This window comes from Oenanthe melanoleuca, chromosome Z (genome assembly GCF_029582105.1).
Source record: "Oenanthe melanoleuca isolate GR-GAL-2019-014 chromosome Z, OMel1.0, whole genome shotgun sequence".
In the NCBI taxonomy this organism is placed as follows: domain Eukaryota; kingdom Metazoa; phylum Chordata; class Aves; order Passeriformes; family Muscicapidae; genus Oenanthe; species Oenanthe melanoleuca.
In genome coordinates, this window is record NC_079362.1 from 3,418,223 (window position 1) to 3,444,746 (window position 26,524).

Consider the following 26,524-nt stretch of genomic DNA (forward strand, 5'->3'; position numbering starts at 1 on the left):
GAACACTTGATTTGAACTACATCTCATGCATCACGAAGGCATCCTTTGTGCACCTGCTTCCACAGACAATATTGAGACAGTAAAGTCTCAGGAAGCACAGTAAGTGTAACAGGCCTTTCCTGTTTACACCTTCCCTCTGCACACAGATTTACCTCTGTATTTTTTTTTTTTGGGTGCATGCTTCTATTGTTTTGCAAGTGCCCTCTTCAACACATAGTCCATTTGCTTTATTTAAACAACCACACCCACTCCTCCTTCCCCCCACCACCAACCCCCAAAACAAAACCAAGACAATGGAGGTAGGGAGCCAAGGGGTGTGAAAGACTTGGGACCTCTTCCTGGGTAACCCAATTATGCAGAGATGCAGCCTAGTAGTCTTTGGATCCTGGGCCTCTGTTTGATACTTTAACATTGTTAATGATAATTCTTTAGTCTGTAATAGTAGGTCATTGCTATGGTTACTCTACAATGGTGCAACACTTCACTTTCCCCTTCAGCTATTCGTTGAGACCTGGCAACCACATTTGTTGCTTAGCAACAGTTCTGTGACAGCATCACAATCTGGGGGTGACAACGAGGGACACGGTGGCCACAGCCTGCCAGGTGGAGAGGGATGCACTCCAGGGTGGCCATCAGTCCCTGGGGATATGGGATGGCTGCTCTGGTGTGGCATTTGCTGCACACCCACCTTCACATCCCCGTCAGGACCCTCTGTGCATCCATCCCTGGAGCATCCTTGGTGGGTCCACACACACACTCATCCCCTCCAGAAAGTCTCTGATGGAGGCACTACCTGCCACACTGCATGTCCCTGCTCCCTCAAAGGCAGCCACCACACAAGCAAAATAATCCTCCAAAAAACCCTCTCTGGAAAGACACTCCTTCCCACACAAAGAAATGTTTTTTGTACAAAGACCATCCATGTCACGTGCACACAGATTTTCCTCCCCCTCTCAGCATTCACTGTGCAGAGACAATTGATTACATCTTCCAGAAATTTCCCACATTCTCCTTTTACAAATATGCTTTCCACTTTCAAATTTACCCACCATTGTAAAAATTCTCTGAGAGGCAGTTCCATCCTATCAAGTGCTGGACTTGGCAGTGCTGGGCTCAATGAGATCAATGGGATCATGTCCATCATAAAAGTTTCTATGATTCTATCCTGCAGGTGGCTTTCAGTACAGATCACCTATCCCATCCCCTATAGGACACTCATAGCAATACTCATCAAGAGTATTTTCCCCACCTGAGAAACACAGAAGTGGCCCAACACAGCTAAAACTTCCATTCTAGAAAAACCTGCAGCCTAACAGATATGTTCCTGGGGTTATGGCTTGGCTCAGTGTACTGTGACTGCCCACTTCCACCATGCACACAGAAGTCATTTACCTAAGCTGATTATATGAGGAACAGGCTGTCCTAACTCACTGTGCACTCCTGTACAGGTGTTTCACCTCCTTCTCACATGCCTGTGTCACAGTGTAGGGCAAGCACCTCTTTGAGCCATGAAGGCAAAACATCTTTCTATGTAGCTCTCTGGTCCCTACACAGACATCTCCAACACAAACACATCTTTCTCACTTCAGCTTGTCTGCATTCCCTGTCTTGATTGTAATAGTCCTCATTAGTATCCCCTGGATTAAGATGAAAATATAGGCTGTGAATACTATGCTGGTGTTTTCCCCCTTTCTTCTTTTTTCATCAACAACCTCCTTCTCTGTGAAAGGATCATCCAGAAACAAAAAATGACAAAACAAAAAACAAAACAAAAAAGTAAGTTTCTGAAGTCTCCCAGTGTGTTTCTTCATCCTGTCTTCTCCCATGCACTTTTCTCATATCCTCAAGAGAGATCATGCTCACATTCACTGGTGTTATTGAAACTGATTAACCTACAGCTTTCCTGTGGCAACTCCTCTCAACCCACTCTTCTCAAAAAACAATTCAAGCTTTGAGTCTAGAGGGACTCAATGATTCTGCAGTCTAAAGCAATTTTAACACTCCCTATTTTCCCTTTCCTAGGAACAATCTTACTGGCAGATGAACAATTTCCCTGGTGATAAAATCACTACAATGGATATTTAGTTTCCAGGACTATTATGATTCTTTGCTTGATTAATACTGCAATGAGAAAAGCTTGCTAAGTATCTGCTTTGGCCCCTTACAGTAATTTTTAAAGGTCAAATTTTGCCCTTATGTATTCACGTTCAGCTACTACTAAAGGGAGAGCCCGAAAAATTTAACATTGCCCACACTGTGCATTTATGATTTCTATACCAAAGGCTTGGAAAATTCAACTGAAGCAAGTGGAATTATGTCCTAAGGGTGACAACAGATTTTGGCCATAAGATTTTTGCCTGAGGAAAAATACCATTGATGTCTGCAATCTCAATTGTGTATTTAGTAGTACACAGATATAAATTAAACGCATGAACAGCTATCTATTTTTTGATACAAAGAATCACTTTTAAGAGACAATAAGAAGCAGTTGGTTTAAAGCCAAGGTCCTCTGAGATACATATTCTTAGTGCTCACTAGCTTCAACAACTGTGATGATAAACCACGATTCAGTATATTCTATTAACTGATGGGCTGTTGCACAGTGTGTAGTGGTTTCAGATATTAATTCTTTGAGAAATCTTAGGAGTATGCTGCATATAAAAGATACAAAAAACCTGTTAAGTGTGCAAAACAGCTAGAATACTCTAAAATATGCAAAGGCTACAACTGCAGAACAAAAAAGTATAAATCCCTACTAGTCCCAGCCCCACAGAGATAAATGACAGAAATGTCAAAAAGCAAACCAGACTCCCACTTGCCAGCACGGAGAGACGTAGAGAGAAATGAATGTATATTTGAACATGTGCATAACATCATTGGAAAGGAGCTCCAAAGAGATGGTGGAACCAATAATGTGTGAGGTGAAATGAGTAATGGCAGTAAAACAGTCAACAAGTTCCAGAATCAATTTACCAAGCATCACAAAGAGATATAAAATTAGAAATAAAGAAGACTTGCCAATACAGTTGTTGATACAAAAAAATCAGTAAGGGAATACTTTTAAAAATTTAATATCCAAATCATCAGGTTGGAATGGCATGTATATGTGGGTTTTCAGGGAATCAGCTAATGAACTTGCCGGACTACTGGCAATTATTTCTGAGAATTCATGTCCAATCAGGAAGACACCAGAGGACTGGGGTGGGGATGAGAAGAAAAAAATTTCTACATTGAGAAAAGGAGGATTAATTGAAACTAACTACCACAAATAAAATTCATGTCTGAATACCAGTAAAGAAAGAGATCAACATTATAAAAAATCAAAAGCACCTTTAGGTGCTGACAAGAACAGATAAAACCCAAACTTTATTAAGTAGCAAAAACCAGCAGGTGAGAGACTTATCCAGTGCTGTTTCCCACATAGGTCAACCTGGCAACCCTGGAGCAGTGGGAATCAATATAATCACTTAAAATAGATTATGACCTTCACTGCTCCAGTGGGTTGTGGTCACTTGCAGATCAGCTGCTTTATGCCAGCAAGGGGCCCCCAAACACTTGATGTCTATGGTGATGCAGCTCCCAAATGAGTGCTGCTGTGCCTGTGCTGGTTCTAAGTGCCAGCAGCATGTCCACATCACCCCTCCACAGGGTCCAGACATCTCATATCTCATATCTCATCTCATCATGTCATCATCTCATCTCCCATCCCATCCCATCCCATCCCATCCCATCCCATCCCATCCCATCCCATCCCATCCCATCCCATCCCATCCCATCCCATCCCATCCCATCCCATCCCATCCCATCCCATCCCATCCCATCCCATCTCACAGATGCACAGTTATGCCTATTGTACATTATCTCAAACTCTAGGAAATGGGTGCTGGCACACTTTTGGAGAAGTGGTTCAAGCATTTGAGAAGACAACAAGTAATAAAATGGGTTTGAAGATATACCTATGAAGTCACAGAGGGACTGGTATTCAGCCTCAAGTCTTTCAAATGTGGTTATTAGTAATCTGAAAGAATATTGAGAATATAGATACTGAATATAGGCACAGCATATTGAATAGGTGATAGTACAAATGTAAGAAGGAACAAAAATAATAATTAAAGTGGGTAGGAAAAACAGGGAAGAGGAAAAGCAAAGACTGACACTGGGAATGGTGCCTGCAGGGGTGGTCATGCAATATGACCGTGTGAATGATCCTGATGGCCATTTGCACACACCCATGCAAAGGCACTTTCACTGTCTTCCCTTTCCACTTCCACCCAGGAAAAGCAGCTCTTCACCTCGCCAGGCTGACAAACTCCTCCGTCTGCCAGCGGAGTGTCTGGAGAGAGGAGAGCTCTGCAATCACCATAATTCACTCCTGCAGGGCGATTACTGGCTGTGCAGGACAAAGGTGCCCTCCTACGGTGCCTGCCCACTGTGTCAGACAAAAGCCTCCCCCCGCGGTGCTCAGAAGATGCTCAGCACAATGCTGGCCCCCCGCTGCCTTTACAAGATGTGTGGGACAAAGGTTTCCTGCGCCGAGCAGGAGCTGCCAGAGATCTCCATACGCGCCTCAGCGCTGAAATGTTTCTGCAGAGAAAAGTTTCCCCGCTGAAAAGCCTCTCCACAGACACCAGCCGCAGGACTGACCTTGGGGCTGCTGCTCTAAGCGCAGCTCATCTCTAAAGAGCGCGGGCTTCAAAATGAATTAAGGGTGTTCCACGCCTTGGGGTTTAGTCCCCATTGGGATGGAGAATTCTGCTGCTCTTCAACAAGGTCTTGCTCAGCAGAGAGTTTGTGATCATGATCTACACTGAGACCTCGTCACGCTGCAAGCCGCCAACGTGAGTAGCTTAACCACCTTGTCTGTAGACAGTGGTAGAGGTTGCTGTTACATTTATGAATCAAGCTACATATCTAAAAGGCACTCAGTCTTATCAGAACTTGATTTAAATGGTTTAGAGGTTGAAATATAGGCTTCTGTGGGCATCTCCAGGAAGAGAAGCTCTTTAAACATTATTAAACATGAAAAGCAACACAATTAATTTCTCCTTTACACATAAACTAACAGATAAGCCAACTCCATCTGACTGGATAGACAAGTGTGACAGACCTTTCAGAAAGGATTTTTTCCCCTGAAAGTTATGAATCAATGGAAATTGCTATCTTTCTTTCTTACATTATCCACACACACATTGAAGAAGTTCTTTAATTCTTCGGTATTCAGTTTTGCAATTCTGTTACTCTGTAGCAATTTACCAATACTGTCCAAATATGCACTTAGGTGTGAATAAGAGTTGCTTCCTGCCTGTCCTGCATCCATCTTTCTGTATGCTAACAAATTACTTCTGTATCAAAAAGCTATTTCTGAACTTTTTTTTACTCATGAGTGCATCAGATATTATCAAGTATGACAGAACTGCTTTTAATCCATAAGGTTTCTCTACTTCTCTACTTTCCCTACTTCTTTTACCCTGTTGATCTGCATGGGAAGAAATTATTGTGTCTTTTGTGACTATTTTGGTCTACTTATGTAAACATCCAGGTCTCAAACTCCAAAACAGAAGAAGCTCTCAGAGAATCCCCAGTAAAGCTAACAAAAAAGGAGATTAAAGAAATACATTTTGCCTAAAATAATTTAATAGTTCTGTCTAGGAAAATGAGAGTTTCAGGAAAACTTGTGGATGAGTCCATAAGTTCAAGAACTTTGAGATCAAATGACCTTACGAGTTTTTGCACTTCTAGATGTCACAGTGGTAAAGAAAGGTTAAAATTTTAGGCAAAATTAAGAGATAAGCTAAATAACTAATGAAATTAAAGCACTGATTTCTGAGGGAACATAAAAAAACTCTAACCCCAAACTTTTAGTTTGGCTAAGAAGTAATCGTTTGCATAGTCATGGACAATAATAATCTGAAAGCAAATGTGTAGGGAAATGAATTATTTGGAGAAGCCAAGAAGAAAGAAACAGAACAATTTGAAGAAATGAAATACAGCTTATTAAGTGGGCTTAGACACAAAATAAACTGGTTAAGACTCAATATTCCTATAAGAAAAATCATGGCAATGCTGGAAACTAAAGACATTTTTTACTAGTTATTATCTACGTTGACATAAAGCAGTTCTTATTTTTGTTGGACATGTATTATCAATAATAATCCTTAGTGGGCAGAGTAACAAGCATCCTACCAACACAGAAAAAAATCACCTCTGAACTCCCATACTTTCAATTGGCTTTTCTTCCACTGCTTGTTTACAACACACCAACTTCCCACAAGAAGCAAGTGGTTGAAAAAAGTAAAAAAAAAAACCAAATTAGTAAATTCCCCTTGCCCTCTGAGCAAGAAGATGCAAAGAGTCACACAAAAGCTCACTGCAAGCAAGGTCTGCTAACTAGAAAAGAGACAGGAGTCCAGCATGGCCATGATTATTTTTCACTACTCTTCATTTAATATTAAGGGCAGTCCCATGAGTGCTGGTCATTTGTTTGTTCCTCTACATGTGAACTGGCCAAGTAAGTGAAACTTGTGAGGTTGCTCTCTCCCCAGTACAGCTTACCAAAAGTTAGGTAAATTGCTGGGTCACCAGAGACATGCAATTTTATTTTGAGTATATATTAAAAAAGGTAGAAACTGTTGTTGTTTTGTTTTGTTGTCTGAACAACACTTTCAGAGGCAGCAATTTCCAATGCAACAAATTTTTGCAGGAGAGCAAGCTATTTCTTTGAAGAAGGGATCCAGTAAAGATGCACACAATGTTATGCAACTGTAGATTTAAAAATCCATGTCAAAATGGTGTACCATGCCGAGAGAAGCAGGTAGGATTTTAAATTATATTTATATTGATATATGTGTTCACTTTTCTATTGCTATCATTATCTGTATCTCTATACAATCTTCATACATCTATCTCCATCTATATAGTAGGTGTATCAACAACACTGTCTGTCTGTCTGTCTGTCTGTCTATCTATCTATCTATCTATCTATCTATTTATTTTTGAGCTAAGAACATACCTATGGAAGGTGCAGAATCTCATCAATGGAAATTAAGAATAGGTTAGACAACCATCTCTTAGGAATATTATGGATGTAGCTGACCCCACCCTGGGCAATATGGACAAATAAAGTAACTTCATGAGTTTCTTTCTATCCAGCCCTGTCTTTTCTTTGACTTTATTGGCCTTATTAAAGTAACATCTAAATTTGATTGTATTAGCAAGGCACTTCACAGTAGCTCTGAAGCATTTAAATAATACACAGTGGTGAGAAAATTTTTAAAATAATTTTTAAATTTTTTTTTCATGAATTACGAAAAAATCTATATAAAATTTCAAGCAAGAGCACAAATAAAGTATATAGCATTTGAAAACAATGTCTAACAGAGTTTTTTTAAGGGAGAAGTCATCATTATCGTGCTTTTGCAAACTGAGTGGCTCAGCCAAGATGAGGAATGGACCTGAGCTCTGCTGAGCCCACAGCAGGAACTCTGTTCATGCCGCCGACGTTAACAAGCACACAAGTTTTATAAAATAGATTTAAAATAATTTAAAACATTGGGCAGCAATTCCTGCAAATTACTTTAATCTGAAATACTCAAGGGCTGATTTTTAGATTATTCCAAAATCCCACAGCTTTTTACTGCCTATGGGGCAGAGACCTGTAGAGTACACACTATTATCTTGTGAGAAAACTACTAATGCAAGAAATTCATCAGTGATACCAGGACAAGGGAAACAACCAGCTGCTTAGAAGATAGCTCCTTTTTGTAACGATGTTTTATGATTATTTGTTTCTAAATAGTAATTATGACATCCAACATCTGGATGTACCAGCAGCATAAGCATAAACCAACACAGTTTTGGCACTTTCCAAAAATACAGCAGCCAATGCAACACCATAGAAATGGCAATGCTGGCACCAAAGAGCAGCTAGGAAAGGCAGCAATGCTTTAAAATAACATGTTACATGACAGCAGAGATACCCCATCCACTAAAGATGTAAAAATGTTCTTAATCACAAGCAGGATAAGCACATACTGCTTGCCAATTTGTGAAATTTTGAACCCAAGAACAAATTGCACTAGAGCAATTTTAAAATAAAGCAGCAGAATATAATCTTCTCTTCTTTCTCACCAGAAGCAGAGCTTGAAGGCTGGTGTGGATGCTGATACAGGCAGCTGTGGAAATAAAGGTCCAAGAGACAGGAATGAACCTGTGTCTAAAGAACAAGCTGCAATGAGCACATGCATGGGACATGAAACACATCAAACACCCAGTTTGCTTTTATGATTTTAGTGAGAATCTGAATTCATACCTTGCAAGCCTTTAATGAATACACTAACTGTCCCTTCCCACAGAGGAAAATGTTTATATTCTTCTACATAAGAAACCCTTAAAAAGTATTTTCTCTGCCTGAATTTTTTGCTTGGATTGTAGTGTCCTGTTGTATCTGTGTAGACAAAAGACTACAGTCAACACAAGTCCAGAGCATTTTCATAGGTACAATGGTATTCACTAGCCCAACTACTTAATCTTGGGACTACTGCATCTGGCTGGCTCCAACTCAACTGAACTAGCTCAACCTAAACTAAGCTAAATTATGCCAAGCTAACCTAACCTAACCTAACTCAACACAATTCAATTCCTCCAAGGTGCCATTGGCAGGATTCATCTTCTCCCTGGTCCTGAAGCAGTCACAGAAAAGGCACTTCTCCTTGATTTGTCTTCAGAGGCTAATCCTGTGAAGGGTAAGATGAAAAAATTCTCAGGAAAACAAGTGCCACCCCTAGAGTGCCAGTTTTGGTCCTCTGGGAAACCTAACTTCATCTGAACCTGGTCCTCCCCTCTGATGGCTCCTCCTGTAGGATAGTGGAAATGGAGTTAGTAAATGGTGGGCTACAATGGGGCTGTTGACCTGCTTTCCTGCTTTTGCTGGACACCAACCTCTAGAGCCACCACCTGCCACAAAGGACTCACCTCCTTACACTAAGAGAGGTGAAACTCAAGAGCCTAAATCCAAGGGGTCCTGAAAATCAGGACTCAATTCATTTAAATTCAGCCACTCACCACACCCTGAGGTGTCTAAGCTCCACAAACACCTCAGCTCCTGACCACAAAGGTTGTACCTTATAACAGTATCACTTCTGTGATGCTCAGAAACATGTTAGGCTTGGCTGTGAAAATACTCCCAAGCGTGTCAGGCAGATAGAGTGTTCCCCTCTCCCCCTGCCCTGTAATGCTAAGTAGGGGCCCAAGCCACAGGGGTAGGAATGCCCACTTATCTTCCTCCTAAGACTTCATTTCACATGAATCTTTTCCCACTCCTTGCCTGTTTTTCATCTGCATGGGACACCTGTTTCTCCAGAACACCTATTTCTCCAGGAAATCCAACTTCTTAATTCCTCTTCTACAACTTGCTCACTGGGCAGCTCTTCTTGAACTCATGCTCAGTGCCTGGCCTTGATCTTATTCCATCTCATCCACACACACAGATCCCAGCTGTCCTGTTCTCATGGACGACCAATTTCTGCCTTTTTCTGACTTTGCTTTGGCCATTTCAGGAAGACCTCCTCTACCTTATTGCTAGTACACCCATCCAATTTCTCCTCACAAACATCTCTGTCCTTCAAGCTGCTAGCATCAAGCACATCTTCCTTCTCCATTCTCTTTCTTAACAGCAAAAGAAAGTCCCAGGTCTGACTGGTAAGTATTTTAAAAAGCTGAACACAGGATGCACCTACCACCCAGGTGTAGTGGTGAGGGTGAAAATGCAGATGCCCTACTCTGCAGGATCAGAGAAATAAAGTATTTACCTCCTAGGTGAGAATGATGGTTTCATAGGAAATTCAGGGCATTTTCTTAATGACTTAGTGGAAAGGTAACATACCTGAGTTTGTGAAATGCCATGGGAAATGAAGCTGGGCCACCAGAACACAAACAACAAGTAACAAACAGAGTTAAAAAGTCATGTTTGGGGAGTAAGTAACAAACACCCTTAAGTTTGATAAAATTTTAGTTATGTCAAGTAAGTATAAAAACATTACTGGAAAAAATAAATAAAATATTGCAGATCTGAGATGTGAATAACCCTTGTGCACTTGCAGTAACTTATGACTAACCCCTATCATATAATTTTTCTCACTTGCATTACAACAACCGCTGTCTATATATGTACACATATTATATCCCCCCATCCTGTGCATCTAGGACTTAAGATGATCCACTTCCATGTGTCTGCACAGCTGTACTAGTGATGAAAATGATGAAAAGGTAGTGCTGTCTCACCAGTGAATTTACACCAACATAGTGAGGGTTACCTTTCTTTTATTAGCGTGACCTTTGCTGGTTTTTGTTAATGAACATTCTTGAAGGAGGCAGGTGACTGAACCCAGATGGTGAGATTTTATGGACAATGATCATTGTTGTGGGTCAAGTGCACCTGTGCTGCAATCATAAAATTAATAACCTCTACAACAACAGCTTTACATATGGCTAACTCAGAAGAGCACCTCTTGTGTAACTCACAGCCTTTGCAAACACTATTTATAATTTATACCCAATTTGAAGTGCAAAGATTTCTCTCTCCCACAAGTCGTGGTAATCAATACAGGTCTGCACCTATTACAGCCTGATGAGGTGAAGTGTGTGGCATGAATCAGCTGCACTGGGCAAACAACACAGCTCATAAACATGGCTTTGCAAAAGAGATCTCCAGTGGCCATTTCCCACACCTGTGCTGTGAGAGCAAATAAAGGAAATAATTTTTTGTAGGGGTACCATCCCTGCTCAGTGTTGCAAACTAAATTAATTGCATATTTGCCTCAGAACTACTCAGAAACTTGAGGGATTTTCACAAGTCACATGGATTTTTGGCTTCTGCACCCTAATTTGTAACACATCAAGATTTAATGCAGGATACTCTGAAGCCCCTATATCATGGAAACTGGCAATTTAAGACTAAATACTAATTCACAAAGGTTTTGCAGATGTGAATTAGACTAAATTTAGCCAAGCTTAATAATATCACATGTCCTGTGACTTAACCTCAGAGATGTCACTGGAGGGATAGCTTGACATTAATGATCATAAAGCTGCATTTCATTCCCTGCTTAACCCTCCTCCTGCAAGCGGCAGCTCTGCCTGGAAACACTCAGTGCACGTGCCTTGCTTCCTACCTCTTCTGAACAGCACCACCCAAAATCAGTCACGGATGATGCTCAGGATGCAAGGGCAGCGAGCCAGTGATGAGGCAAAGAGCTCAAGACAGGCATCAGGTGGGGGAGGCAGTGGAGTGAGGCACAGGCAGAGCAAAGCTGAAGGCAAAGCTGTGTGCTGACCTCTGCCAACAGCTCTCCTGACATCCCCACCCATGGGAGTCAGGCATGATGTGCTGGGTTGCAATACAGGATGTAACCAGAAATGTGTGTTCTATCACCGTCTGTTGAAGCTGGGTGGGGCAGTGACCCTTATCTCCTGGCACATATTATCTAATGGACCATCTTTAAAACCAGCTGGGGCAATCATCTTTATCCTTTCCACAACCCATCCTCCCTCCAGGAAGATATCATCTGCTGCTGGCCCATTCAGTCCCACTGCATGACTGATAAAATTCCATCATCCATTGGGAGATGCTTCAGCCAGGGGAGCAGCCAAGCCTTTCCTACCTAGATAAAAACTGAGATTTTGGACAGCAAGGCACCTTCTTTCCACTGGATTCCAGAGGAAAACCAGACCTTTCCACATCATCCCTGGAGCTTCAGAGGAAACTGCACCTTCTCCAGGAGCACTGCTCCAACTGAACCACATCTGCCCCTGCAGGAGGAGCAGCCACCATTGAATGGGACTGTGCCAACACCCTGACTGACTGACTGGGTGTCAGGTTGGATTCTGACTCTGGCAGTGTTTTGGGATTGTTCTTTGTAATACTGTATCTCTATTTTAATTTTCCTAGTAAAGAACTGTTATTCCTAATTCCCATATCTCTGCCTGAGAGACCCTTAATTTCAAAATTATACTAATTTGGAGGGAGGGGGTTTACATTCTCCATTTCAAAGAGAAGCTCCTGCCTTTATTGGCAGACACCTGTCCTGCAAACCAGGACACATGAACAGCAGTGTGGGAGCTGGGCCTGCCAACACTAGGAGGGACAACTCAGAAGTCTGGGATGAATGTGAAGGGAAATATTAAGCTCGTATTAAGGGAAAAAACCCATCCTAACCAAATAAATCCTTAAGAGCTGCAGTTTGCTGTGGGTTTGCTTATGTGACTGGTGGGGCCTTGCTGATGGGGTCTGGCTAGAGAAAGCTCAGTGAGACCCAGCATTTTGTGAGATGAGAGCAGATAGGGGCTTCTTCTGGAGAAACTGCAGATCATGTTCTGCTTTACAGCCATAAGGAAAACACACCAGGATAGAAGACAACTCAAAAATCAGAGTATTTCTGCTAATCTAGTTTTAAACAATCACCAAGTAGTAAGGTTTCTAACCACTTCATTTAAATGCTACACTAACTAAATAAGCTTCATTTGGGAGGCCATATTTATTTCAAAACAAGGACTTCACTATTAACCTTTCAAAAATAATACAATAAATAACACCAAGCTTCAAAGCTGTATCTTCAAGCTGACACAGCCACTTCATTGTTGAGGAAACAATTTATGATTCCCCCATCAGCCAGAGGAAAAATAAACCCTCAAACATACAAAGACAGAAAACAATGAAGCTTAATGACCTCCTTGTATTTGCAAATGCAGTTTTCACTTCAAAATACAATCTGGATCTAATAACTGATCTTTTCATGTGGAATCTTCCAGCAGAACCAGCGCTGCTGAGACAGACTGTGGAAAAATCAAGAAGAATCCCTTGTGTCAAGGTATAGAATTTTTGCCAAGCATTTAAGTAGTTCTAAAGAAAATGACTACAGTTTGTTCTATCCAGAAAGATGGTTAAACCTTGGGAACTGGGGACAGAAACAGAAACTGCCAGGAAAGTATATCTGGAAGCATAAGAGAGATGAAATATTTAAATTAGTTTCAAAAGTTGGTGGTTCAAATTACTTTCTTTTCCTTACATCAACAACCTCAGTTTCATTTTTTCATAAAATTATAACAAAATAATAAGAAGTTTTCAAGGTAGTTTCTCTCTGAAGGATCACTGACTGGAGTTACATCATCTTGCATTACAATTGTTAGTTACTGCCACAGTTGCCCTACAAATATTACATTCAAAAACCATGAAGAAAATCACTTAAATACATTTGGTAAAGTCTTTTGTTGAGGCCCATGCATATCTCTTAATACTTATGGGTCTATTTTGGTTTGATTTGTTTAAACCACCATAGCTTGAATTTTTACAAGCAATTTTAAAGCAAACTGTTGATACATTAGGGAAAAGACTTCATTGTAAAAACAGGGATTGAGGCAGGAGTTGAAATTTGTCTAAATAAGACCAATATCAATATACACAAATGCACAGACACCAAAAGCTTGGCAGTCACTGCTCATAAAATCCTGCAATGGGATAACATGAAAACCTTCTCCTGTAGAGGGAAGTTAGAGAGGAGCTCATATATCTGATGCTTGAGGAAAACTTGTACTATGGCTGGAGCACTCCCTATTAGACTGAGGATAAAGGAAACATTACAACCACAATATTAAATTAAGAAAACACTTATTTTTTCACTCTGTTGTGAAAAGTGAGAAGTCTGTAGTGACTAAAAAGCAAAGACCTTGAAACCAACAACACCCCCATCTTTTTTATCATATTTTACAGCTCCAGAATGACAAACACTGCACATCAGTGTCTCTGCAGCCATGATTGTTACTCTCCACAGTAACCAAATGAAGTTTTACAGAGCAAATATTCCACATTCTCATGGGTTGCAGAACAGCTTTTCCAGGTCTGCATTCAGACACACACTGAAAGCCTGCAAGACTCCCTCTGAGGACAGACTGCTGAGCAGACAGGACACTGTAAATATAGGAATTGCTCTCCTTTGTGAAGCTGGGGAAAGCAGCAGACAGGCAGCTCAGGAAACTTTGTGCCATGCTGAGGTCTGCAATGGGACAATGGGTAGGAAAGGCCTGTGAGGAATGGGTGTGGCCAAGAAGATTTACTGCTTTTTATTGCTAAGAACTCACACCCCAAGGCAAGCCTGCTTCCATGCTGCACACTGACAAGGTGCTCCTGGTCTTTCACTGGAAGAGAAATGGGGCATGTAAATCCACCTGTAGTGGAAACACATCCCATCTACTGCCATGGCAATAGGTGGAAGCATCAGGATTTGTCCTATAAGCCTAGGGCAAGGATGCTGACAGGAAACAAGTTTGCTACTGGTCTAAATTAAGAATAACCTCATCTATCATTTTCATATTCTCTGCCCAGGAGATACTGAGGATGTGCATTGAAGGAATCCTACTGGCTCCACTTGCACAATGCTGACTGGGCTGCACTTCTGAAGTGCATGTAAGTACTAAAATTATGTTTCACAACAAAAGAGATTCAGTAAAAACCGACCAAATCCCACAACAAAACGAAAATAAATCTGTGACATACTTAAGAAATCAACTAGTTGCAACAGCTTTGGTATGGCCTGAGAAGTGCTGAAATCAAATGTTTCCTTATGACATCCATTACTTAAGGTGGATTTCTGAAATATGAAAAGCAGACTCTTTTTAATTGAGTTTCGTATCCCAAATGGATCACAGAAGAATTTTTATCTGACTTTTGCATATAATGCAAGTAAGTCCTCTGCAGTTTGGGATCTCAGTAGTTCCTTTTATAAGAGCTTGTTTTCAGGTGCTTAAAAATTTTGCCAAGCTAAGTATTTGGGATGAAAATTCCCATCCTCTGTCTCTGCCTTAGGCTGATTATTATTATTTTTTTATGTTTCAAGTGAGAAGATTTAGTCACTTCAGGAAATAAGATTGAGGGAAAACATATTTTGGCCCTGCTGGGAGGAATAAAAAATGAAACAAACAAGAAAATAAAAAAAAAAGGTCTTACAAAAATTTTGCTGAGCAGCTCCTGCCTGTTTTTCACCGTTTGAAATTTGGAAGGTAATGTTGTCCTTCTGCAGTTCCCATGAAAAAACAGCCAGCTTTTTGCCTAGTCATAAACCTTTGAAAAACTCATTTGCATATGCTCAGTACAGAGCCCCCAGAATCTGGAAGTCTAAGTGGCCAAAGATTTCTCTGAAGATGCTGTTTGCCCAGAGCAGACAGGGCCAAGTCATACATTTTTTTTGCCACTGGTGCTCCCAGATGTTGCAGTCTAATGTGGCACCAGGAACAGGAACTAATCCTGGGCTCCAAATGAAGGCAGAAAAAGTGGAGAAGGGGAAAAAAGCGCCACAATGTAAATAGAGAGGAGAACTAGTCCCTGGGGAGCAAATGGATGAGTGAAACCAGGCATGAGATTGTGTACAAAGATCAGAGAGAAGTGGTACAGGAACACCAAGGAAGGTGAAGAGAACATCTCTGCAAGAGAAGGAAATACCTTGAAAAGCAGGGAACTGACTGCAAGGAGAGGTTAGGAGGCAGACCTGAGGGACACAGACAGTCTGGACACAGAAGGGACAGGTGAGCAGACATGAGGGGAGGAGAGGCACAGGGAGACATCACTCTTCAAACCAAGAGTTGCCTTATGGCAGACTTGGTCTCTCCAGGCAGACAAAGCTGCCAATGCTCCATTCTCTCTTGGCTGTGGGTCACTGAGAAGGTGACAATCTACTGCACTAGCACTCTAGCACCTTTACTTTGCTTCACCAGCCCATGTGTCTGAGCTCAAACACCATGTCTGAAATCTCCACCTCTGCAACTGACCTGCAGCTATAGAACACCACATGATAAAACTGCCTTTCTTAGTCTTACTGTGGTTGCAGAAAATAAATTACACATAGAAAACTGTATAAGGAGAATATTTGATGCATGCATGCTGAAGGGACAAGTTAAGGACATTCAGTTTAGTCAATGTCAAAATGGTTCAGGCAAAACTGAGGGGGGATGGTGCTTACTGGTGTTGTTCTGGTACAGCTTGTGTTGACCTTGCAGAGAGTGTTATGCTGCCCTTGAGGATTACTTGTGCATTTCTCCACCGGACACCTCTGTTGACCTGCAGCTATTGCCTGGGAGTAGAGAGAACTGGTCCAAACAGATGAGGCTTTTGCAACAAAATGTGAAATAACTTCATTTCAATGCAGTACAATGAGTAAATGAAGGAGAATGTAACACAGTTTGCATATAGGAAACTCCTGTAATACATTGCTGTGAAATGTATGTTTGCTATTGCATGGGAAGTGAAAGAAATGTTAAGTGTTTGGATAAAAACCCCCAGGTATTTAAAGCAAAAATTTATGTCTATTTTAAAAAGTATCAATAAGGAATTAATCCCATTAACAGAAAAAAACCCCACTTCACAGAGCCCCAACCACCAAGGAGGATTTTTTGAGCATCTACAGACAGGAGCCTCACTGCAAGCAGCTCATAGCTGAGCTGACTCTCTAATCTTTGCTCATGGAAAGACATGGCTCATGTTGTTTCTTACATTCAAAGTTTCCAGGTCACCTGAATTCCCAGTAGCCAAAGAAAAGCAAAGCTTCCTCTAATGGTCAGTCTTATATTTTTATGTTAATCTACCTCATGGTAACTGCTATTTTAACCTGAGTGTGTAGTTGCACTACGTAGCTGTAATCACTGTAAAGAAAAAGTGTTAATATGGAAATAATGGTTTGTTATGGAAAAATAATGAGGTACACAAGAAGGAAACTGAAAGTTTTATGTTTCTACTGTTTCATTTGTGGTTCTGCAAATAGTGGTACAAGAAAGGATCTGCAGAGCTGCACTCACTGAAGGGGACAAATTGCCTTTGAAGGACACAACACAGGTAGAAGTAAAAAAGTATGAAGCACAGAATGTTTGTATCTTGCCATTGTTTGCTCTAGCATGAGCTTCAGCTGGTCTTTCGCTGCAATATGTCAACTAAAAGTTTGAATGCTTCATACATTGTTGGAGCTAAGAATGGCTGGTCACTAAAAGCAATATTATTCTGCAACCACATCACACACATTTGCAGACTCATCCCTGAAGTTTGTTTCTGTGGCCTTAGATAATAGTTTTTTTAACATTTGGTTAACAGAACCAAATAAAGAAATAATAATAATAAAGAAAATAAATAATAATAATAAAGAAAAGAAACAAATTAAAAAAACTATATGAAGAATCATGCAAAATATCATAAATGGCAGGTTTAGTATCAGCAATGGCAGTTTCAGTAAGTATCTTATAGGAAAGAACACTGCATCCAAATTTTAACTTTGTATGATATATGATGCTATGACATATATTTGGAATGACAGCCATGCATGGTTTCTTTTCCTTGCATCAGCTGCTAGCACATACATTTCTGTGCTAATATGACAGCATTCTTTCAATGAGATAAAAAGGAAGGATGACTGAGCCACAGGCTGCTCTGCAGCCTGCAGAATCAATTAACCCCCCAACCAATTTAACTGATCAATTTCAAATACAGGAAATCTGCTGAGTCCAGTCAAGTTGTAGAAGGCTCTGTTTCAAAAGCAGATACCTAATATTCACACGAAATATGTAACAATCCAGGCAAATTATGAAAGCATTAATATGCCTGAAGAGGAAATCACCTTATAAACACTCACATTCAGTAGCATATTTACAGCAATTACACTGCTCATACAACATGTCACCATTTCAATGACACTGTACATGTTGCTCACTTTTATCAATGTTTTATGGCCCAATATCTTTTACCAACTATTGTTTGTTGCTCTGTTTACTAGTTCCATATCACAACATCCATCCTGTGCTTGGCAATGACAGATGTTGCTATACATACTCTCAGCAGGATTTTTTGCTTAGCACCACAGGATGCTCCACCTTGGCTCTGTGCAGTACACAAACTGCTAATGCAAAAATCCCAGTTCTTAGTGGCTCTGAAAAGGCATAATGTTACAGCACCTTGATTTATTCCAGCAGACTCTTAACCCATGCATTTACCAGTACCTTTTTAATTTCCTGACACAACAGGGAAGGAAAATGCTGTCTTTTCCAACAGGGCCTATGTGTAGATGCCCTAGCACTCTGGTGTGCATCTAACTCTCAATTTTTTGGTCAGAACTTTCCAACTAGTCAGTTTTTCAGGAAAAGAACTCTCCTAACTCCCTTTCTCTTGAATGCAAACTGGGCACTAGCACAAATATTTCTTTCTTAAAATAGCAATATCCCATCTGTTTAACTCTATAAATTGAGAAACTCTAAAGCAGCTAACCCATTACAGAATGTCAAATGTGCATTAGACATGAATTAGTTTGTTGAACAACAGTTACTGAGCTTTACTGATGTTTTTGGGTTTTTCAACTTCCTCCTCTTCAAAATATCTACCTCCAAAACTGAAGTGATGTCATTAAGCATAGAAGACTAATTGGCACAGTTCTCAGGGAGTAGGCAGGTAACGGTGAGTTTTCTTTAAAGAGCTCATGATACATATGTTGATTTAAGACAATCTTTACTTTATGTGGATAAAGAATGGGAATAAGAGTGTGAAGAATCTGAAGCCAGAATAAAAAAACAAAACTAAAAGAATTTAGCTTTTCACTTTTTAAAGATAAATACCTGGGGAAAAAAGTGTTTCATTTCCTAAAATTGCCAGCTTTGCAATCCATACAGGCCCTCTTAGAGCTTCTTCAAAGAAAATAAAGACAGATCATTGTGCAAGCAGCGACATAAATTTCTGCTGTGGCGCTTTTGCTAAGAGGAATGTTTGAGTTATGAATTTGTAACAAGTTTTAACTGTGAAATGATGAAAACATGGCACTTTCACAAAGCCCCATCAACAAAAAAATACACCACATCAGGTAACAGTGCTTAAAACCACTGCTCTTTGCCTCCCCTTACACATGATGTGGTTCACAACTCCAGGGACCAAATGACCTATGGATCACTAGATATTTGTCTTCAGCACCTGGAAGCTTGAAGTTATGGGTCATGGTATTGCATGATGTGGATATTCCCCACCTGTTTCCTTTTACGACATCAAAAACTAAATCCACCAAAATTCTTGAACAGTTATTACATGTCTCAGATTCTTTTAGGAGGAACAGGCCAAAGTCAAGCTTGCTGAGACAACAGAAACCCAACCAGAATCTCCATGATTTTAGAGATGTAAGTAGCTTAACATTATTTTAGTGTGCCACACTATCACAAAGGGGCATTCTAAATGTTAAGGTTGTATGCTGAGCTATCAAAGATTCATGCAGAAATGTACCAACATCCTTCATATAAAGTTAATCAAATTTGAAATTACTGATGTGTCACTTTTAGGAAGATTTTGATTTATTATTTGCAAAGTTATCTAGAAAACGGTGAGATACACAGCTATAAGAATTACTGTTACACTGACTTCATGACTTTACCTTAGTTTTTCTTGTTGCTTTTGTGCCTGCCCTAAATAAAAATAAAACAGAACTTTCTTTGTGCCATTAAGGTGCATGAAGGTCAAATAAGATTGCTTAGAAATGTGAGGCTGCACAAGAGTCATTTGCCATTAATTAATGATAAGTGACAGAAAGCACAAAATGGTGTGAAGCCAGCTTTCTTCTTTGCAAGCGTCCCGTACTCGATGGGGAACGTTGCCAAAAGTCACATCAGTTACATAACCTTCCTTGCTTCATAACCTACATAACCTTATGGGTGGCAGGACCTGATTAAGTAAGATCAGACATCATGCAAACAGCATGCAAGTTTTCAAATGTCACTCGGTTTAAGTGCATCCATAATTTGTAGCATATTAACTGATTTGTGCTCATAAATCACAGCACTGGTGAAGGCAAACGGGGCGCACGCAATTCTCAGGCACAAATGCACAACAAGCACCCGAAAATCTGCCTCACTTTAAGCTTCACATCAAACATATCACAAGATAAAGACAATGTAGGATCCCCCTCAAAAAAGTCACACACCTGGCCAACTGCACTGCAGCATTTATTCATCTCTACCACGTTTTAACACAGAGTGCCCATGTATGCTGCAGACCCAGTAAAGTAGTAAAGGTTTGGTTTTAGCACTGATATTTGCTCTTTGCTGTTCTGTATACTTCTGTATGTATAAGAACACATGTTCATGGCAAAATGTAAGTAAGAATTCCACATCTGAGATCAGCTATCCCCGGTAAGTAAAAGACTATGTGTATAAACAAATCTGTTCACTACCTTCAAATATTTTTGTTGCATAATTAAATCTTATAAATATCCTCACAGACGTACAAAATATATTCTTAGGAAATTTGCCACAGAATGTTGCTGCTTATATTAAGGAAATGGTGTATTTGTGTACTATGCTCCATACTTACATACATGAACCATATTTGTATACTTACAGAGCTGCCAAATATTTCAGTTCTGTTACTATACAAACACATTGGTATTACTGAAAAAAAAAAAAAAATCCTTCTACTAACTCTTCTAATTTTTGAGACTGGGTTACCAACATACCTTTCAGAAAATGTGTTTTTATATTGATAAGGCTACATCACAGTAGAACTGTGATCACAGGAGACTGTACATCCAGGTAGGCTTGCAGCTAAGAACACAGCTTTTATGAATTCAATTAAGTCAGGACTTATTCAAACTGTAGCCTTCACTGCTATCTCCACTACCTGCTATCTCCTCGTGCTAAACACTCCACAGAAACTACTACCTTGACATAACCTGCCATTCCCCCATGGCAGCCCATTTTGGCTATTATCAACTAAACTTTACCAAATCTTTCCTTTCCCAGATGCCATACACATGGCTAGGATGCACAATAATTTCTTGTGTTTTACCTGCTGAACCTGCAGCAGGCACCATGGACCAATAAAATGAACTGGAAATTTGTGCAGAAGAAGGCAAAATGAGATAATAAACTATGTTTTTTTACCATATTCCAAATTTCCTTTTTATCCCTGGCCTTGGTAATTCATAAAAGGAGCCAAAAAAGTGCACTTTCGTACAGATGGCTTTGAAAACATTTGCTTCAAACTTCATCAATAAGATCAAGAAGAAACTCTGAAAATGTGGGGATTTTCAAAATGCAATTTCAGTAACTAAAAGAGTAACAAGGGATGTGAGGAGAATTTCAAAATATTAGCATTAACAAGTTTCTTTTTTTAGACAGGTTCTGTCTGGCAAATAAAGCTGTTAAGTGATTCCAGTAGCATCAATATTATACACAAAAATGGGATATCATTAATAACAATGAAGAAGAAAAGAATTCTCATGGGAGATATAAAATGCATGCGCAACAAGTTAAACCCTCACTCTTCTAATCCAGTCTGAGCCATTTAATTTCTAGGGTTTTTAAAATATATTAAAAGGTTTGGTTTTTTTCCCCCCACAAAAACCTTTTAAGAGGCATTCATAACACTGTCACAAAAGTAGAAAGCTAGCACAGATGACTTTGTCTACTTGCTATTGAAGCGAAGGATAGGCCTTATGCCTAATCTGAAGCTGACCTAATAGATAAAACCCTTGGGGTCTTGAATTTACATTTCATAGGCTTAATATTCTGCCTGATTTATGATTTGCCTTCTTAAACAAAGAAGGATGTACTTAACAACTTTACTTTTGTGTGGTTAACTGTTGATCTGAAAATGGCACATAAAATGCATTTACATCAGCACTGCCTAATAGGCCCATAATGATTCTTTATTATGCTTCAGTGAAAGGCAACTGAGTGACAAGTAACTGATTTTGTAGATCAAATAACTTTCTGCCACCCCCACAAAGCTCCCAGCTGCTGCACACTTTATATGCCAATACAAATACAGTTGTAAAGTAGACAAATATATTATAACTATGTTATTAAATGAGACACAACACGGGGTGTTGCAAGTATTTGAGAGCCGTTCAATGCCGTGACTGGGAATTACAAGCATGCAAAATCACACACTAAAGAGGCTTGAGTTCAAAATTTGCAACCTTCCCCCTGTTACTTTTTTATATATGATTTCAGAAGTGATTTTGCTCAGATAATACTTTTTTTTTTTTTTTCTGTAGAGGGCTGAAGAAGCCTGGGGCATGCTCCCTCTGTATGTATAAGAGGTATTTAAAGCAAAGCATTTCAGTATAAAGACAGATGTGCAGAACTCCTGATACTGAAAGCTGATGGTGACACCATGCACCTGAAAATGCACACTTGGCTGAAATGCTGTAAAAGGCTCCCGTGTGCCAAATTTTATTTTCATGCATTGCCCTGCAAGTAAATAATGATAAGACATCAGAGCCTGTCTGATAATCTTTGACAACAACCCTAACCCTGTCATCGTGGCCATGGGAGAAACTGGCACACACTCAGCTCTGACCCACCGAGCCTTTTATCTGTGTGTGTCTCCATGGACCAAGCAAATAAAGGGCAACTGGTAATTTACACATGAATCAACTTTCTTGTCAGAGCAGGCACCAGAGACGTCCCTTTTCTCTACCACAGCGAGGAAAAGCATCCAGGTCTGAGCTTGTCTCTCCAGAAATCATGCAAGCCAAAGAGCAATGTGCTGGGAAATGGTGTGCTGGCAGAGGTATGCTCCTCTGAATGCCAGATAAAAAATGGCATCCGCAAAGAAGCAGATAAATGCTGGGCTTTAAACAGGACTGACAGCAGCAGTGAGCCTTTGTCCTATTCAAAACATGCAATGTCATACAAACTGAAGCCAAGATACAATCCTGATATAAGATTATACAAGATATCTGAGTGGGTATCTGTAAGGAATTCAGCCTATGTTTTAATAAGGTACAAATCTCGCAATGCCTCAGGCCTCATTTCCACTTTCCTGCGCTGCATTTTGAAAAGGTACACAGAGAATCTTGGGCTTGCAAGACACTGGACATGGGGATGTAATAGCACTGATAAAATAATCCATGAACTTTATTTGTGATGAAAATTAGCCTAAAACATTGTAGTGTGAAAGTCATCTGTAAAGATAAAGCAGCACTTGCCTTCAGCTTATATCTCATTATGAAGAGAAACTTTTATTGGTCCATAGGCGCCTCTCACACTCTCTTTCCCACAGTGAAAAGCAGTGAAGCACGGTACAGCACAGCTCTGTTGAATAGTCAAGATCTCAAAGGCATTCTGTAGTTTAAACCACTGCAAGCATCATACTGCTATAAAACAAAGACAGATGTTTTATTGCTAGATTTGGCATTTCATACATGCCTATTTTTGAAAATTTAAGTTTTTTTGCGCACTCTAACATCCACTCTGCCACTGCAGAGATTTTTCTCTGCGTTCTTAAAATGGAAAGGATGATGCAAACTGCCATCAGTGAAAATCTTGAATTAAATGTCAGAAGTTTGGTCACACAGTGCTTCTTTCTCAGCATCAGCAGATTAGTCCCTCCACTGGTAGACTCCTGAGGAAGGCTTTCTGGAGGCAGTGGCTCTTGCTTGCAGCTGATTTCAGAAACACATATTTTCCTTTCCTTGGTCTTCCTCCACCCTACCATTGATGCTATTTCCCTAAGCCCCATCCATCACTCTCTTGTCTCCCTTTGTGTCACTTGTGCTAACATTTGCTTGGAGGGCCCAGGACAGATTAGAAAGGTAGGGATGAAACTGCCAGCACTGCCCATCTTCCAAGCAGCTCTTAATAACTGTAGGCACCAAACAAACACATAATATACAAATATTTAAGATAAGTAAAAAAGAAATTACTACAGTTACTGATGCCGTATTTTGCCTTCTCTAAACCTGAAATGTGAAATAAAACTTGATGTTTTTCTTCTTTTAGCCCTAAGTAAATTTCCTGCTCTTTATAATTCCATCTTTTCTTCTTGTTATCAGCCTATCTTTTGTTTAACCCAAAACCATACTAATTTGTGAGGAAGCATATAGTACACTTCCTTCCTTCCTAAAATGTGTGAGAATACAGATATGGCTCAAGGAATTGATTTCACATTTCCAGAAGAATTTCCATAATATAGCCATGTACCTGAATGTACAGAGAAAACAGGCTCACTATTGAATCTCATCTTTCTAGCATTTACATTGTGATATATAATTTTAAAATTATTTGCGTTGATATACACTCATCTAAATTTAATAGCAATACAGCTAATATCAGATCTGAGTTTATTAGCGTGGTGAATTTTCTTTCTGTGGGCATGAATTGACTAGATGCCAAAGATTTTTGGACTACATAGTGAAGCCAATTAGTTCTAAGAAATAAAGTGATACTTCTCTCTAGTGTCATACTAAGTGCTACAGTATGAATTATGCTGCTGATAAAGATGTTGCTATAAGCCAAAACACAACTCCAAAGACTTAATCAACTTGTAAAATTTACATAAGCATAGTAGGAAATTATTCTTTGAAAGAGTTGCATTTATAAATAGTAATAACAACAACAACAACAACAATAACAATAATAATAATAATATTCCTAACTATATGTGTTTAATGGGCATTGAAAACAAAGGTAAAAATTTATATTAAAAACAATATGAAATGCAGGATACTTTCACTGACATGAAATCTCATTCTCTCTATTTTCTGGTACCCACACTTGGCTCACTTTGTCTGCCACTATTGTGTTAATCCTGTGTAACACTCCAGTCACCATTCTCACCTGATTTGTTGAAGTCAGCACTGGTGCCCAGGCTCACTGACCAGCTCACAGACACAGCACTGCCTTTTCACTGTCCTGACAATGACCCCCTTCCCTGCATATACTCCTCCTGAATGTGACTATAAAGACCTTTCTTCATATTTTAGAGCTTTGACTATGCATTCTTCTATTTTGTTCTTTCTTCAGCTGTGCTTTCTTGATCATGTCTCACATATGGAAATTTTTTTTCACTTTCAGAGTTCATAGATTTCATTTATGCTGATAAATTTAACACAAAGAAGAACATTGTTGAGCATTGCATCCAGCTGGCATTGAATGACCTGTGCCCATCCTCAAACTAAACTCTCCCCAGCCCCAAAACACTGTGATAGGATCCAGCTGCTTCTGGAGAACAGACCTGGGAAATCCTCACTCCAGAACTGTGTGTAAGGAGCATCCCTTGGGCATGGGCACAAGTGCACCAGACATTTTGTGGGGAGCACAAAACCAGAGGCACAAGGGTTGCTCTCAGGCACTTTTACTTACTAACTCAGGTCTCCTGCCCAATCTCATTTCAAACTCACTCCTGCCTGCAGCCAGCTCATCCAAGTGGAAGTTCTCTAAATGTTCTGCAATCTTTTTCCATAAAAGTTCTGCAGACCCACTTGATGAACTTCCTTCAAGTTCCTCAATAAAGCTCTCCTTTGCTGAGATGCCTACAAAGAATGAGAATAATCAGGCTGCCAGTCCTTTTGATGAACACTGTCACACCATACAGTGGTGTTTTTTGGCTTTCCTGTTTTCCAGACTTCACTATATGGGGGGGACTTTGCACAGTGCTTACAGGGCCTACAGTCACCAATTTTCAATTTATGGGAAGTACCCATACTGCCAAATATGTTACAAGAGCTGTGCCAAGGTCAGGGCAGATCCAGAGCATGTCCTACTGCCAAGCTGGCATCATGAAGCTCTGCCTAACACCCAGTGGCTCCCCTTAACAAGACAGGTGAAAACTGATGGAAAAACATGGTCACCAGCTTCACCATCAACACATCTCTGTGGACATCTGTTTTGGTGCCTTGCCCCATTTTGTTGGTCCTGTCCAGAAATGCCTTTTGCAGGCAGCTAGAGAAGCTCTGAACTTGTACCCAGCAAAGATGGACAACAGAAACAAGAAAGGAGGCTGACATTTTGTTTTCACAGCCAGGACAGATTAAATACTGACAGCCCTTCTTGGCATGCATTCAGAGGTGAAAGGCACTGCTGCCCCCTTCCAGGTACACAACTGTATGGGTTTGTATTTTCATCCTTTGAATATATATTCTTGCTTTGCCTTCACTTGCCTCGACTAGTTGAAGGGAAGGTGCACCTTGCCTTTTCTCCTTTTGTAGAAAAGCAGAGCCTGTCTCAGGGAGCCCAGATCCTCTGAGGGAAGAGAGAGGCAGGTCCCTTACAATTTATGCTGGACAAATCAGACACCTCTATTGCAAATCTGACCTCTGATGTTTCTCTGTGACACTGAAGCACAGCAATGTGGTACACTTTCCAAGTTCCCTCATTAGCTTTATTAAGTCTCCTTTGTAGCTAGAAGATGGCCAACCTCTCTCACAGAGTTTGGATGTAGGAAAATCTTCTGCCCATGCTGAGGGGCCAATACACAAATACTCATTCCCATATAGGATACATTAAGGCCATATTCTGACTACAGGTGACATGGTCTTATTTTCTCTTAATTTCTAATTAAAATCCAGCAGTGGACTGAATTAACTTGGTTTGCAAGGGAATTCAATTATGAACTTTAAGATGCAAGAGCAATGAGATGGCATCCAAACTGTTAAAAGATAGAGCAGGTGAATGCTGTGTGTGAAACTCAGCAACTTCCTTAATCACACAATTCCCAAAAGAAAAAAAAAAATTAAACGCA

The 26,524-nt window shown here is 40.1% G+C and overlaps 1 protein-coding gene across 6 annotated transcripts in view; it reads right to left on the reverse strand.

The window, feature by feature from the left end:
- The window catches only part of FAM172A (family with sequence similarity 172 member A), a 250,027-nt gene that overhangs the window by 2,545 nt on the left and 220,958 nt on the right, over window positions 1-26,524 (reverse strand). For 3 of the 6 annotated variants that reach the window (XM_056513645.1, XM_056513641.1, XM_056513642.1), the window contains one exon: window positions 8,128-8,212. The exons of the other annotated variants lie outside the window; for them this stretch is intronic. In XM_056513645.1, the coding sequence (XP_056369620.1) occupies window positions 8,128-8,212 (85 nt within the window). The remainder of the gene's footprint in view (window positions 1-8,127; window positions 8,213-26,524) is intronic. 6 annotated transcript variants of the gene reach the window in all.